The sequence below is a fragment of the Sus scrofa genome, chromosome 4 (genome assembly GCF_054392235.1).
Source record: "Sus scrofa isolate SSC_HxYL_T2T_F1_AM1 chromosome 4, Sscrofa_HxYL_maternal_Yorkshire_Landrace_v2.0, whole genome shotgun sequence".
Classification (NCBI taxonomy): Eukaryota; Metazoa; Chordata; class Mammalia; order Artiodactyla; family Suidae; genus Sus; species Sus scrofa.
This window is the reverse complement of record NC_139386.1, coordinates 123,476,548-123,493,801: the sequence shown is the minus strand read 5'-3', so window position 1 is coordinate 123,493,801 and position 17,254 is coordinate 123,476,548. Positions and strand designations below refer to the sequence as shown.

Here is a 17,254-nt window from a genome sequence, read left to right as displayed (position 1 = left end):
TCGCTCAGTGGGTTAAGGATCTGGTGTTGCCCTGAGCAGTGGTGTAGGTCACAGACGTGGCTCGGATCTGGCATTGCTGTGGCTCTGGTGTAGGTCGGCAGCTACAGCTCTGATTTGACCCCTAGCCTGGGAACCTCCATATGCTTCAGATATGGCCCTAAAAAGCCAAAAAACAGAAAAATTTCTAGTACCTACATTTACAAAAGTTAAAAGACACAAGTGAATTAGTTATGATATTTTTATTAGCTCAATATATGCTAAATATTCAACAAGTAATCAATATGAAATTATTAATGAACTATTTTACATTCTTTGGGTGGTACTAAGTCATTAAAATACAGTATATATATTACATTTCTGGCACCTCTCAGTTCAGCTAACCTCCTTTCGAGTGCTTAATAAAGACAAGTTTATCAAATGTAAGAGTGACCCCAACAAAGACAAATGATCTGGTATCATTTGTTACAGTCTAATCCTTTTTTGGTAATATAATGAAAGATAATTTTTAATTTCTGGCTGGTACCCTGACACTTTTTTTTTTTTCTTTCTTTTTAGGGCTGCATCCACAGCATATGGAGGTTCCCAGGCTAGGGGTTATTGGAGCTGCCAGCCTACACCACAGCCACAGAAATACGGGATCCAAGCCACATCTGCAACCTACACCACGACAATGGGAACTCCCCTGATACTTTCAAAAAGTGAATGATTGGAGTTCCCGTCATGGCTCAGTGGTTAATGAATCCAACTAGGAACCGTGAGGTCGCTGGTTCGATCCCTGGCCTTGCTTAGTGGGTTAAGGATCCGGCATTGCCATGAGCTGTGGTGTAGGTTGCAGACACAGCTCGGATCCCGAGTTGCTGTGGCTCTGGCGTAGGCCGGCAGCTACAGCTCCTATTAGACCCCTAGCCTGGGAACCTCCATATGCTGCGGGAGCAGCCCAAGAAATGGCAAAAAGACAAAAAAAAAAAAAAAAAAAAAAAAAAAAGTGATTTATTTATTCAGTTTACTGTAACTAAATATATAGGTTTCTTTGGATGCTTAAAACTTCCAAGTCTTTTATAATGTTTCAGGAAAGGTTGTGAGAGTCTCATATGATGAGTGGAACAGAAAAATACAAGACCACTTCGAAAAGTTCTTTTATGTGTCGGAAGACCCTTCAGATGTCAATGAAAAGCATCCCAATCTGGTGCACAAACGCGGCGTGTACAAAGACAGCTATGGAGCTTCAAGCCCTTGGTGCGACTACCAGCTCAGGCCTAATTTTACCATAGCCATGGTTGTGGTAAGTGACTTGTTATCTTCAAATTTCAAAAATGTTGTGCTAGGGTTTATTTAGTTCTTCGTTCCCATTTGTTTTCAAGTTGATTGAACTGCTAAAAAGCATATTGTTTACCAGTTGCTTTTATACGGTCTTTTCTTTTTTTTTTTTTTTTTTTTTTTTTTATTATTTTCCCACTGTACAGCAAGGGGGTCAGGTCATCCTTAGATGTATACATTGCAGTTACAGTTTTTTCCCCCACCCTTTCTTCTGTTGCAACATGAGTATCTAGACATAGTTCTCAATGCTATTCAGCAGGATCTCCTTATAAATCTATTCTAGGTTGTGTCTGATAAGCCCAAGCTCCCGATCCCTCCCACTCCCTCCCCCTCCCATCAGGCAACCATAAGTCTCTTCTCCAAGTCCATGATTTTCTTTTCTGAGGAGATGTTCATTTGTGCTGGATATTAGATTCCAGTTATAAGTGATATCATATGGTATTTGTCTTTGTCTTTCTGGCTCATTTCACTCAGTATGAGATTCTCTAGTTCCATCCATGTTGCTGCAAATGGCATGATGTCATCCTTTTTTATGGCTGAGTAGTATTCCATTGTGTATATATACCACATCTTCCGAATCCAATCATCTGTCGATGGACATTTGGATTGTTTCCATGTCCTGGCTATTGTGAATAGGGCTGCAATGAACATGCGGGTGCATGTGTCTCTTTTAAGTAGAGCTTTGTCCGGATAGATGCCCAAGAGTGGGATTGCAGGGTCATATGGAAGTTCTATGTATAGAAACAGACCAACTGAACAGACCGATCACTAGAAATGAAATTGAAGAGGTCATAAAATCACTCCCTACAAATAAAAGTCCAGGACCAGATGGCTTCACAGGTGAATTTTATCAAACATATAAAGAGGAATTGGTGCCCATCCTCCTTAAACTCTTTCAAAAGGTTGAAGAAGAAGGAATACTCCCAAAGACATTCTATGAGGCCACCATCACCCTCATTCCAAAACCAGACAGAGATACCACCAAAAAAGAAAACTATCGGCCAATATCATTGATGAATATAGATGCAAAAATTCTCAACAAAATCTTAGCCAACCGAATCCAACAACATATCAAAAAAATTATACACCATGACCAGGTTGGGTTCATCCCAGGTTCACAAGGATGGTTCAACATACGCAAATCAATCAATGTCATACACCACATTAACAAAAAAAAGGTCAAAAATCATATGATCATCTCAATAGACGCAGAAAAAGCATTTGACAAAGTTCAACATCCATTCATGATCAAGACCCTCGCCAAAGTGGGTATAGAGGGAACATTCCTGAATATAATCAAAGCCATTTATGATAAACCCACAGCAAATATAATCCTCAATGGGGAAAAACTGAAAGCCTTCTCACTCAAATCTGGAACAAGACAGGGATGCCCACTCTCACCACTGCTCTTCAACATAGTTTTGGAAGTCTTAGCCACAGCAATTAGACAAACAAAAGAAATAAAAGGCATCCATATAGGAAGAGAAGAGATCAAACTGTCACTGTATGCAGATGATATGATACTATACCTAGAAAACCCTAAGGACTCAACCCCAAAACTCCTTGAACTGATTAATAAATTCAGCAAAGTGGCAGGATATAAGATTAACATTCAGAAGTCAGTTGCATTTCTGTATACCAGCAATGAAACATTAGAAAAGGAATACAAAAAAAAATATACGGTCTTTTCTAATGAATAAAGCATTATGCATATCACCCTTAACCTAAGACATGGAGTGTTAAAAAAATAGAAAATAATGGATGATGGCCAATGAAGTTCTTCCCAGTGTTTTCTATATTATAACACACAGAAAATGATACTTGTACAGCACACTGGTCTAAATGGATTAGGTGGCAGCCAGATCCAGCTGCTTCCGTTAGCCCCTGGCCCCACCTGCCTGCCCTGAAAGCTGAGGGCATCTTTATTTCAGCGCACCCATGCCTGACCAGTGCCTCAACACACTCACTGGAAATATCTGGACTCGTGAACTAATGTGGTAGCTTCAGTTCACATTCTGTTTTCTTTGCTGTGTGGCTGTCATTAGTTCTGTCTAGCCAAGAATTCTAGACTCTCCTTATTTTATCTGTATTTTGTCTAAAAATAAAGTACGGTAAAAGAGAGAAGGTATGTATTCTTCTGCACCTGCCTAGATGTTTCCACTTTGTCAAAAAGGATTCAATGTAGTACTATTAATTATAGTAGAGTAAAAAATACAAAGATATATGGAGGTAGCTTTGGGTAAGCGTGCATTTGGTTTCATTTAACATTTAAATATCATATGATATCACTTATGTAGAATCTAATAAAAATAATACAAAAGAACTTATTTTAAAAAACAGAAACAAACTCACACATTTCATAAACAAACTTTTTGGTTATCATAGGTGAAACCGTTGAGGGAGAGAAGAATTAGGAGGGTGGGAATAACATATAGACACTATTGTATAAAATAGATGATAAACGAGAACCTACTGTATAGCACAGGAAAATCTACTCAATAATTTGTAGTAACCAGTATGGGAAAAAAGAATGGATATGTTTGTATGTATGACTAATTCTATACACTTTGTTGTACACTTGAAACTAATACAATATTGTAAATCATCTATACTCTAATAAAATTAAATTTAAAAAGTAAATTTTAAAAATAATAAAATTAACGCAGATTCTTAGTCACCAATACTTTCTCTCCTTCTCCATATCCCGAGTAGATTTACTCATGCTGTTGGATTGCAAATTCTTCTGTATTTTATTATGACCCTAAAAGCAAAAAATAAGTTCCAGATAAACTTTTTTTTTTTTTGTCTTTTTGCCATTTCTTGGGCTGCTCCCACGGCATGTGGAGGTTCCCAGGCTAGGGGTTGAATTGGAGCTGTAGCCGCCAGCCTACACCAGAGCCACAGCAATGCGGGATCCAAGCCATGTCTGCGACCTATACCACACACAGCTCCCGGCAACACCGGATCCCACTTAACCCGCTGAGCAAGGCCAGGGATTGAAGCTGCATCCTCATGGTTCCTAGTCGGATTCATTAACCACTAAGCCACGATGGGAACTCCCAGATAAACTTAAAGGAGGAGTTCCTATCGTGGCTCAGTGGTTAACGAGGCTGACTAGCATCCATGAGGACCCAGGTTCAATCCCTGGCCTCGCTCAGTGGGTTAAAGATCCTGGTTTGCCGTGAGCTGTGCTGTAGGTCGAAGATGCAGCTTGGATCCTGCATTGCTGTGGCTGTGGTGTAGACTGGCAGCTATAGCTCTGATTAGACCCCTAGCCTGGGAACCTCCATATGCTACAGGTGCAGCCCTGAAAAGCAAAACAACAACAACAACAAAAAACTTACAGGAGGTTACTATAAATCTTCTGAAGAATTAATTATGTAGGTTTAAATGTGTTTCACCTTCATTGTAGCTATGGTACCTTCCTTTTGGAGCTAGTGTACTTTCTTAAGTGACACAAGTAAATAATAACCCAAACAGCTTTCCTAATTAGCTCGAAGGCCAAGATCAGAGCCTCGAGGTTGGCCTGATAGCATTAGGTCTGATTAGGCATCTGCACTCAAACTGTAACCCACACTGCATTTTTAAAGCTTTCATTCTTTTCCAAGTTTATAAATAGTTTATGTTCCAATGTGGGTAGAAACCAATTCTTTTGTGATCTTAAGAAGTTTGTGTATTTGTTTTTAACATTCATTAGGCCCCAGAGCTCTTTACTATTGAAAGAGCATGGAAGGCTTTGGAGATTGCAGAAAAAAAGTTGCTTGGTCCTCTTGGCATGAAAACTTTGGATCCAGAGTAAGTATTAAGAATGCAGTTCATATTATGTTTAATATATGATTATATTTAATCTTGGTGTGAAAACTTTGGCTCCAGGGTGAATTGGAATATAAGTATTAAGAACGTTGTTGGAGGAGTTCCAGTTGTGGCACGGCGGAAACGAATCTGACTAGTGTCCAAAGGATGTGGGTTTGATCCCCAGCCCTGAGCCAGGGATCTAGCGTTGCTATGAGCCGCAGTGTAGGCCAACAGCTGTAGCTGTGATTCCACACTCTAGCCTAGGAACATCCATATGCCACAGGTGCAGCCCTAAAAAGCAAAAGTAAATAAATAAAAGGGTTTTGTTTTGTTTTTTGGGTTTTTTTTTTTTTTTTTTTTCCTTTTCAGGGCCACACCCGTGACATATGGAGGTTCCCAGGCTAGGGGTCTAATCACCAGAGCCACAGCAACGCCAGATCCAAGCCTACACCGCAGCTCACGGCAATGCCGGATTCTTAACCCACTGAGCAAGGCAAGGGATTGAACCAGCAACTTCATGGTTCCTAGTAGGATTTGTTAACCACTGAGCCACGATGGGAACTCAAGTCTTTTAAATATTAGACATTATCTGCTTACTTCATGTGATGAGAGATGGAGATTTAACTCTATTCTTACCTCACCACAAACCCTTTCCATCCTCCCTAAGTAATTACACCACTGTTTTTATTTAAACCAATAAATAATTTTGTTTTTATGATTATGTGTTTGTCGCATTTCTTTTCTTTTTCAGTATTTGTTTTTTCCTTGAGTTTCTGATGACTTTCTGTTTTTCTTCTACTGTTTTGCTTTAAAGCCTGATACCTATCATCAGTTTGCTTTCTCTGTCATGTATGAGAAAGCTGCATTTCTATAGTACCCCCACCTTTGTAGATTTCTCCTGACTTATTACATACTCAATTCAGTCTTGAGATGCAACATTTTATATGTGTGTCCCTCTCTGCATTCTAAAGTGTTCTCTACATTTTCAGAGGAGGTAAGAACCACTGGTCAAAACTAAAACCCACAGTTAAAGCTTACCCATGTGGCAAGTTCTATCTCACTAAAAGGAAAAAGAAAAACGATTAATTAAACAGAGTATAGATAACTATCTTATATTAAATGTTGCAGTGTTTGTAATACTTTGGTTTATATGTGTGTATAAATTCTCTGTGTATTCAGTTGCTATTCGTATAATGTACTAATTTTAATTAATTTTAAAATAACTTCTTGGAGAAGTTTAAAAATCAGCCTTATTAATAATAATTAATATAACCTTATTTTTAATGTTCACTAATACAGATTATTTTGTGTATAATTGTTATAAGCATATTTGAGGCCTGGTGATATAATTAACCAATATCTAGTATCAGGGTAACTCCTTAAAGGCAAGATGCCTGAATATTTTATATTTTTTGTATTAGCCAGTAAGCGTTTGTTAATCATTCTCTAACACATTCTTAAAATCCTCGAAATTCAGTATATACCAGCTTAAGGTTAAAGGGATGATGAGCTTTGGTCTACAGATTGGAAGACAAAACAATTTGATTACTTATTGCCTGTGCTATTAGGAAATTTTTTCTAATGCTTCCTGTATAATATCTCATCTTTTTTTTTTAACCTGTATTTCAATCATTTTGCAGTGATATGGTTTACTGTGGAACTTATGACAATGCCTTAGACAATGACAACTACAATCTTGCTAAAGGTTTCAATTATCACCAAGGACCTGTAAGGATTTCATTTCTCTTCTTTGAGTTTTCAATTAAAGTTATTTTTCAAGAATTTTAGGTATTCACAGCTCTGTCTTTCCTTCACTTTTAAATTATCTTTTTTAGGAGTGGCTGTGGCCCGTTGGATATTTTCTTCGTGCAAAATTATATTTTTCCAAATTGATGGGTCCAGAGGCTACTGCAAAGACTATATTTTTGGTTAAAAATGTTCTTTCTCGACATTATGTTCATCTAGAGCGGTAAGTCTTCAGGGGAACGCAATTTCCAAAACTAGTGTTTAGTCAGTTTATTAGATATTAAGTGAATGGCATTTCCTTAGAATTCATTTCTATATACTCTAGGTATCTCAATGAAATTCGAAAACTTTACTCTTCAACATAAGATCTTTGTGATTTTTACCTTCTTTTAACTCTTTTTTATTTTTTTGCTTCTTTAGGGCCGAACCTTTGGCATATGGAGGTTCCTAGGCTAGGGGTCAAATCGGAGCTACAGCTGCCGGCCTACACTGAAGCCACAGCAACTTGGGATCCAAGCCATGTCTGTGACCTACACCACAGCTCATGGCAATGCTGGATCCCTAACCCACTGAGTGAGGCCAGGGATCAAACCTACATCCTCATGGTTCCTAGTTGGATTCGATTCCTCAGCGCCACCACGGGAGCTCCCTTTACCTTCTGTAACTCTTTTAAGTTGTTATTTATTTTAATGTAAAGACTTGATAGTGCATGATTTATACATATGTTATAATTGTCTTTGATTTTTAAAATTTAGCAGATATCTTTGTACGTGATTAACACAGAATAAATACAAAAACTAAAAGTATTCATTCTGGGCCTTTTGAGTTAACTAATTTGAAGATATATTAAAAAATATGGAGTTCCCTTGTGGTGCAGCAGGTGAAGGATCCAGCATTGTCACTGCAGCAGCTTGGGTCGGGTTTGATCCCTAGCCCAGGAGTTCCACACATGTGACCACAAAAAAAAAAAAAAAAAAAAAAAAAAAAAAAAAAAGATATCAAAAAATAAATTTCAGAAATGATTTCATTATAATTAAAACATCAGAGTTAGTCTTTTGACTATTTTAAATCCATTTGCCACCTCCTTGGTCCTAATTTTAGCAGATAAATAGTGTCAGAGTTTTGTGTCTTTATAAGGTGATATAACTCAGTCAAAAGCTGTCTGAATTTCACAGATTCTAGTTTAAACCTAAATATATGTACTTCTTATTGCTCAGAATAATTCTGCATAAACATGCAGATTATATCTCCTCTACTACAAGGACATGAGAGACTTCCATCTCTCACTATGAATGTTGTCAGGTTTTGTTTTTTCAGTGTTTCTTTTCATTAGCTTAAACACAGTCAGGGAAAAACCTCAATCCTTCCATACTTCTGCCTCATCTAGAGATTAAGTTTGAAGTCTGCATGCTGTGAACATTCTTCTATTGCATCTTTTATTGTTCCTCAGTATATCTCATTATTTGCATTTATCTCCTCTTTCTTCCCTTTTGTCCGCGAGAAGTGAAAATACCTTGCACTCCAGAAATCATTCTTCTGCTTTTGCCTATTTCCCATCCCTCCCAGCTATTCCATGACCTTGCTCAATAATTGCCTTTCTTGGTATTCCACTTTTCCTTCCTTCCTAAACTACAAGGATATCTGCCAGCCCACCCTAAATAAAGTCCCTTTGTGGTTTTCCTACCTCAAGCCTTGCTTTATCATTCTGTTTTTAGCACATTTTCTATATAATTAACCTCATTTTTTTCTGCTTTCTGACCACCCACTCAGTCATCACCACATGCAGTCTGGCTGCTGTTTTGCCCTCACCACTCTGGTGAAGCCACTCAGAAAGACCCTTTCTGGGAGTTCCCATTGCGGCTCAGGGGGGTAGGAACCCAGCTAGTGTCCATGAGAATGTGGGTTTGATCCCTAGCCATGCTCAGTGGATTAAGGATCCAGAGCTGCCACAAGCTGTGGTGTAGGTCACAGATGCGGCTCAGATCTGCATTGCTGTGGCTGTGGTATCGGTGGGCAGCTGCAGCTCCGATTGGACCCCTAGCCTGAGAACTTCCATATGCCGCAGGTGCAGCTGTAAAAAGAAAAAAATTCCATTTCTGCTTTTCAACTACCTGATGTCCTTCTGCCATTACTCATTTCGTTGCACACATTTTTCTTCCTATAGTTCCCATTGTTGTTACAGTATTACCATTATCATGCTCTGCAAGTTTAAACACCCCAGGTACTTTTTATTTTTATATCATTACCTCTCCGGAACATCTAGGTATTTGTGGAGACTTGATTCTAGCTCGATACGGTCTTTGTCAGCTCCCCCTTCTTTCTGTTGCCACTGCCTGATTTAAGGGATTATGTTACATTGAAATGAAGAATAAATTTGATATGCTAATAACGTTGCGTTCCGATAGTGAGATCCAGAACAACCTCCATAATTTCTCTTGACTCCTCTGTAGGGGAGAGGAATAGTTATGATACCTACCTTTTAGGGTTGCTATGAGCATTAAATGAGATAATGTATATAAAGCACTTAGTATTAGGAAATAATAAATGCACAATAAATACAAACTATTATAATTCAAGAGGATGAGAAATTAATGTAAAAATTTAGATTGTTTTAATGGGCATTTTTTTCCTAATCATAATCCTATGTTTCTTCATTATTTCATCATATTTGTTTTCTAATTTTGTCAAGATCAAATATAATACATTTACCTAATTAAAATTTGAGTCTCACAAGCTTAATAAAAGAAATAAAATTAGGGAGTTCCCATCGTGGCCTCCGTATACCATGGGAGCGGCCCAAGAAATGGCAAAAAGACAAAAAAAAAAAAAAAGGAAAGAAAATTAGGCCTGAGAGGATGTTTGTCTCTATATTGTATATAGCTTGGAATGGTGTTTTCTTCTGTTTTTATTTTTATTTTTTAATTTTTTTTGTCATTTTGTCTTTTTAGGGCCGCACCCCTGGCACACGGAGGTTCCCAGGCTAGGGATCAAATCGGTGCTGTAGCCAGTGGTCTATACCACAGCCACAGCAACATGGGATCCGAGCCGAGTCTGCAATCTACACCACAGCTCATAGCAACGCCGGATCCTTAACCCACTGAGCAAGGCCAGGGGTCGAATCCATGTCCTCAGGGGTGCTAGTCAGGTTCACTAACCGCTGAGCCACGACGGGAACTCCTCTTCTGTTTTTTTTTTTTTTTTTTTTTTGTCTTTGTTGTTGTTGTTGTTGTTGTTGTTGTCGTTGTTGTTATTGTTGCTATTTCTTGGGCCGCTCCCACGGCATATGGAGGTTCCCAGGCTAGGGGTTGAATCGGAGCTGTAGCCACCGGCCTACGCCAGAGCCACAGCAACGCGGGATCCGAGCCGCGTCTGCAACCTACACCACAGCTCACGGCAACGCCGGATCATTAACCCACTGAGCAAGGGCAGGGACCGAACCCACAACCTCATGGTTCCTAGTCGGATTCGTTAACCACTGCGCCACGACGGGAACTCCCTCTTCTGTTTTTAATACATATTGGGATATCTTTGTTTTTGAAAGTGTTAAATCCTGAAGATTGAATCTAAATTCTTTATACATAACATTCAGTATATCCTATTGTATTTTGTGGTAAATGTCTACATGTGATTGTTTTCTATACAAGAAGGTAAAATCACCAGGTGTATTGCCTCTTTTGTTCATCCAACAAGATTATGTGTTAGATTATATTTCATAAAATGCCTTTTCTTTCTTTAAGATCCCCTTGGAAAGGACTTCCAGAACTGACCAACGAGAATGGACAATACTGTCCTTTCAGCTGTGAAACACAAGCCTGGTCAATTGCCACTATTCTTGAAACACTCCATGACTTATAGTTGACTCATTAAGTGTGCAGTCAATTGTGTTGTTGAATGCAAGGTCATACTATAATGTAAATGCTTCATATGCACATGCGCAAGTCATTTTAACATCTCATTAATATAATGATGCCCACTGTAAAGCACTGGTTTTTCTTTTTCATTCTCTCTTTTTTTTTTTTAATGTACAGAGTAGCTTTTGATTTGAGTAAGAAAAAAATCATCGCTACCAATGGAATGTTTTTCTTTTGAGGTCAGGAAGTAGTCTGCAAATGCCTAGAAGTAAATAAATTGAAATCCAAAGTTTTAAAAAGAAAAGTCATGTAATCTTATATTTGTACATAAATGACAATGAAATGTGAGAATGTAATAATGAAAGAAATGGAAAAGTATCTTTAAATTGTGGTCTATGTTTTCCTCAGTAACAATACATATGAAATAGGCTGTGTAATTAATGTTCTCACCTTTACTGTAGTGTTTCCAGCACCTTCCACACTGTGTTCAATAAATACTAAATTAATGTTGAATCATGGAAGTGTCTACCTACAATATATGTTCATAAATGGAGCACAGATATCTATAATGTGCTTTTATTTTTTTCACTGATATGTTAAAATGTTTTTAATATAATGAATTTCAACAGTATTTTTATCATAGTTCACTTCTGCTAATGATGCATAGGATATATGAAAAAAACCACAAAGCATTAGGAATTTATTTTCTAGAAACAGTTTTGTAAAATGAGTCTTGAGTTCCAGTTTCCTACTATGATATGGTTTACATTTTCAAAATGCAAATTGTTGGGCATATTTATGAGAACTTTAAAGAAAAAATGCTATATTAATTTTCTAAAACTTAACTATTTTTAGCTTGTGTGTAAAAGTGTATTATACTGGTTTCCTATTAACTGAAACCTGTTGACAAGTTTAGCATTGAGAACAGTCTTAATATAAATAAAGATATGAATTCAGTAGTTATCTTGAATTAAATAAAATCATTTCAAAAGTTTTTCATGTTATTTTAAGATACCTTAGATATAGAAAAGTCATGAAAGGAAAAAGGCTTTTAACATTTGTATGATTTGACATTTTGAATAATGCTTATTTTCTAGATTTTTTTTTTACTGTTTTACTGTTTTTGTCTCAAGACACTTAAATTAGACCACTATACCTTCAGTTGAAAGAAAATAGTTGCAAAAATCCTTTCATTATTATATAATATTATTCAATAGTATATTTATAATTAATATAATGGTGCAGTAACACCTTTCTCAGTTAGAGGTCACATACCCAACTACTTTAACTATGAAGGAGTAAAAATAAGAAAAACAAGTAAACTGAAATTTATGGGTAAATTTATATTTAAGTAAAAATATAGAAATGCTTCAGATGTCAAATACTGATGGTCAGCACTACTTTTTTTTTTTTTTTTTTTTGTCTTTTTGCCGTTTCTTGGGCCGCTCCCGCGGCATATGGAGGTTCCCAGGCTAGGGGTCGAATCAGGGCTGTAGCCACCGGCCTACGCCAGAGCCACAGCAACTCGGGATCCGAGCCGCGTCTGCAACCTACACCACAGCTCATGGCAATGCCGGATCATTAACCCACTGAACAAGGGCAGGGATGGAACCCGAAACCTCATGGTTCCTAGTCGGATTCATTAACCACTGCGCCACAATGGGAACTCCAGCACTACTTTAGAAGTAGATTTAACTAGCTTAGTTTCCTGGTTTCCAAACCTAAAGCAGATTAAATTCTACAGATTTAAGGACAGTTGTGATAGCAATCTGACAACTATAAATGCATTGTTTCCAAGTTTCCCCTCCTTCTTCACTGCTAAATCTATAACCATCTCTAACCTGGGCGGTTAAAAAGAATGACTTTTCTTGAGGGAGAACTATTAATCATCAAAGATTCACACAGTTCTGTTATTGAAATTTAACTTCTGAATTAGGTCTCCCTGGTAGCCTAGTGGTTAAGGATCCAGCATTGTCACTGATGTGGCTTCGGTTTGACCCCTCACCCGGGAACTTCCCTATGCTGTGGGTGTGGCCAAAAAAAGTAATAAAATAAAGATGGTAAGAAAAGTATCTGAAAACCAATATATTTAACGAAAGCAAAAGGTAATGACTGACTGACAGTTGTAAAAAATGAATGAATTCTAATAAATAAATAATAAGTTGACGATTTTGAAACCATAGCTGTATTGGATTATCTGTAATAGGGCAAATATCCACCTCAGTGATTTTTGGATATCATCTTGCCACTAGAAAATTAAATGGTTCATATTCCTTATTAGGCATATTAATGACAATTATTATAACCTGCATGGCCTATTTTAAAGTTTGAGAGGCATGTTACACATTATTTCATCAAATGTAGCTAAAATAACAGCTTTAGACTTTATTTGACTAAAAAGTATTTAAGTAGAATGCTTCGTTCCTGAGTGATGTTAGATGAAGTACTGTAATATTGCATTTTGAGAATGGTTCTGTGCCTTGGTTCTTCATTAATTCAAGTCAGTCTTGCTCTTTAACTTGAGAAGTTTGCCAGTTTAACCAGTATGCTGTGATAATTTTATGAGTTTCAAGGGTAACTGAGGAAGTATGAGACCTGTCATCCTATCTCTGAACACTGTAACCCACGTGAATTGTAATCCATTTCTGCTATGTCTTCAGCTGCTCTGTCTAGTGGGCAAATGTCACTTTTATGTCATGTGCCAAGAAAATAAAAATCTTTTCTAAGGGACTGTATTTTGCTTTTTTCCCATTATTTACCAGTTAATTAATTTGTTGGTGCTGACTACTACCATTTATTCAGGGCTGGCTTGTTCGAGGTGCTTTATTTTTCTGCAGGATGTATATAGGGGCAGAAAGAAGAAGAATTTTAGGCTGTTTGGTAATTTATTTAATTAGCCATGTTGAAATTAGGAGCAGAATTAACTTTTGATGCATAAATTGATCTCTTAGTAACTATACACTCCCCCAGGTATTTCTTGAAATCTTTTACACTACCGTGAATTTTTGGTTTACCTTTCATGAGTATGATTGAATTTGTCAAACTGGCTGAATTTATTTATATAGTTACTCAATGTGCCAGAATAATAAACTCAAGTAAGTTGCTCCATTAGGGGAGGGAGAGCTTTGAGCTCTTAAATAATACTGCTACTTTGTCATTTTGGAATAATTTTTTCCTAATATATATTTCTTAGTGTATCTGTTATTGGTTCCAGGTTTTTTGTTTAACGTACAAAAGCTTTTCATTTTTATTTACTCAAATCTTTGAGTTTATCTTTGTGAACTCTTACATCTCTTCAAAATTTAATCTCATTCAATAATTTAATAAACCTCTGTTTCTGTGTTCTGGTGGGTTTTTTTGTTTGGGTTTTTTTTTTTTTTTTTTTTTTTTTTTTTGTCTTTTTGCCTCTTCTAGGGCTGCTCCCATGGCATATGGAGGTTCCCAGACTAGGGGTCTAATCAGAGCTGTAGCTGCCGGCCTACGCCAGAGCCACAGCAACGCGGGATCCGAGCTCAGTCTGCAAACTACACTACAGGTCACAGCAATGCCGGATCCTTAAGCCACTGAGCAAGGCCAGGGATCGAACCCACAACCTCATGGTTCCTAGTCGGATTCATTCTGTGTTCTGGTTTTATACTCACATATTTTCAGCAGCGTTACTCTATGAGGTGAGACATTACTTAGGTTTTTTTTCTAACTTGTTATATCCAAACTCTTGAATTTGATTTATAGTATTCCTTTTTTAAAGTATTGAATTTCATTTAGTAATAGGGTATACTTTTGGGTTACACTATTAGAGTTATCTTTCCCTATTCTCTCATTTAACTCTTAACAATTTTTGTTTTAATATTTGTTAGAACTCTTTTTCGCCATCTTTCTCTCTCACTCGCTCCCCTTTTTTTAGAATCTTATTTTATATACCTGTTTGTTCTTCTCAAGTACTTTTCCATATCCAAAAAGTATTCTCTTACCATTTTTACTAAGCCTATACTTACACTGTAAGTTAGTTTGATAAGAATTGACATCTACAAAGAGTGTCTGCATTTAATTCAGGGTTTTTTTAGATTGCTGAAATTCTTCCTAATTTTTCTTTACCACTTAGGGTAAAAAACTCAGATTCAGCAAACATTTATTAGCCCCTAACATGTAATAGGGAATTTTATACTGGAAGCATTATACTCACTTTATATACAAGAACACTACTAAAGCATCTTGCCCTAAGTGACACAACTGACAGATTCAAGGACCACAACTCAACCCCTCATCTTCTAGCACAAATCCTTTTTCAAAGATCTTCAAGTTTGCAATCTTTTGTGCTCACCTTCATGCCTTTTTTTTTTTTTTTTTAAGGTATATGGAGGTTCCCAGTCTAGAAGTAGAATCAGAGCCATAGCTCCTGGCTACGCCCCAGCCACAGGAACACAGGATCCGATCTGTGTCAGCAACCTACACCACAGCTCATGGCAGCACCAGAGCCTTAACTCACTGAGGGAGGCCAGGGATCCAACCTGCATCCTCGTGGATGCTAGTCAGAATTTTTCCACTGAGCCATGACGAGAACTCCCTCGTCTTCATGCTTCTTACCACTATCCATCCACGGATCAAACTATTATCAATTGCCCATCTGATTATGGAAATCATTAATTCCTGTTGTGCTTGAGTCTAGATATGCTTCCTTATTATCAACTGGTCAGAATTTATCTTCATCTGTCTGCCTTGATAGGATAATTGATGTATTACTGGCTAAATATTCAGACTCATAATGTATACCTTAGGTTATACAAGTTGGATAAATTTGCAAATGTTGTGTCTTGTCAAAAACACTTAACATTTGCATGACACATGACAGAAAAAAGACCAAAAAAAGTCAAAAGTAATAGGGAGCATAATAATTAAGAGATGGCCAACTGTAAAAGTTGGCCCATGAGAACTTCGGTCAAAAGTCAAGAGTTCATTCCCAAACATGCAGAATACCAAAGAAAGCAAGTGCTAACAAATACGGCACTCAATGATGCAAATACCCAATGGTAATATATTTATTGTAATTGATATATTTTGAAGGTGAACTGAGCACTAAACATCTTAAAATCGTTACATAAAAGTGCTTGAAAAATGATTCATCTTGACTTACACTCGATGAGTAGCAGTCTTCACTTTTACCTGCTTAGGCTCTCTTTTATTCCCCACTTCCTGTTTGCATTCTTGTCTTTAGATTAATGTAATTTTTTTTTGGCTATGCCTGCAGCATGTGGAATTTCCCCAGGCGAGGGATCAAACCTGTGCCACAGTAAACGATCCCCAAGCCACTGCACTGACAACACCAGATCCTTAACCCACAAGAGAACTCCACATAATATTTTCTTAACTGACCATGACTTATTCCACCCTTCATAGAACTGAGGAAACCCCTTCTTAACACTGATTATATCCCACTACTGCCCAGAGGACATTGGGATACTCTATAATTTGGCTCCAATTTCATTCCAGTTTTGTTACAATGACTCTTAGCTCTTTCCAAAGCTAATTACTTACCTGAGTCTTTGTTTTTTCAGCTGTAAAAACAAGGATCGTGGTAATAACCTACCTTGCAAGGCAGTAAGTATTCGTGAGGGTAACGCATAGTGTATTAGTGTTTGACTGTATATAACAGAGCCCAACTTACAGTGATCTCTGTGAGACAGAGGTCCAGAAGTGTTAAATCCGGAGCTGATGTACTGGTTCTGTGGTCATCAGGAGCTAAGGCTAGCATCTAATGACAATATTCTATCATTTCTTAGATGTAATTTTGTTGTTTTTTTTTTTTTTTTTTTGGTTTTTTTTTGGCCTTTTCTAGGGCCGCTACCTGTGGCATATGGAGGTTCCCAGGCTAGGGGCCGAATCGGAGCTGTAGCCGCAGGCCTACACCACAGCCACAGTAATGCAGGATCCAAGCTGCATCTGCAACCTATACCACAGCTCACGGCAATGCCGGATCCTTAGCCCACTGAGCAAGGCCAGGGATCGAACCCAAAACCTCATGGTTCCTAGTCAGATTCATTAACCACTGAGCCACAACGGGAACTCCCCTTAGATGTAATTTCTTAATGTGACTTCATTGTCTCCTGTCTTATTAGTAGAGACTTCAATCACAGCTATTTCACTTATTTAAAATTTAATGTAAGTATAAAATTATGAATTAAAAATGTAAATGTAAAACTATGAATTATAAAATCTGTTCTTATTTTAACCAAGCCATAACATTTCCAACCAATTTGAAAGCTGTAAACTTTGAGTTCTTTTTTCCTTAAGGAAAATAGAGCCTGTCTATGCTGATCCTAGGTTGTTGAACCACAATGATTTTTGGTATTCCAACCCTACATATTTCAAGGCTTATTACAATTGTGGGTTTTAACAGTTTTCTCTAACCCTTCATAACAGACACAGGAAAATTATCCCGGGTGTGATACACAATCTTTGTTGCTGTTGAGTGAAGTAAGGCCATACCAGGAGACATAACTGGAATAGATGCTTTAGCCTTGGTGGTTGATTTCACTCCATGTTTCCTC

General features: G+C 37.4%; 1 protein-coding gene across 2 annotated transcripts in view; it reads left to right on the top strand.

The window, feature by feature from the left end:
- Positions 1–13,439, top strand: part of AGL (amylo-alpha-1, 6-glucosidase, 4-alpha-glucanotransferase) — an 83,821-nt gene extending 70,382 nt beyond the window's left edge. For both annotated transcript variants that reach the window (XM_085023872.1, XM_085023871.1), the window contains exons 30-34: positions 1,071–1,282; positions 5,015–5,112; positions 6,753–6,840; positions 6,948–7,081; positions 10,596–13,439. In XM_085023872.1, the coding sequence (XP_084879998.1) occupies positions 1,071–1,282; positions 5,015–5,112; positions 6,753–6,840; positions 6,948–7,081; positions 10,596–10,713 (650 nt within the window). In that variant the 3' untranslated portion in view covers positions 10,714–13,439. The remainder of the gene's footprint in view (positions 1–1,070; positions 1,283–5,014; positions 5,113–6,752; positions 6,841–6,947; positions 7,082–10,595) is intronic.
- The last annotated feature ends 3,815 nt before the right edge of the window (positions 13,440–17,254 follow it).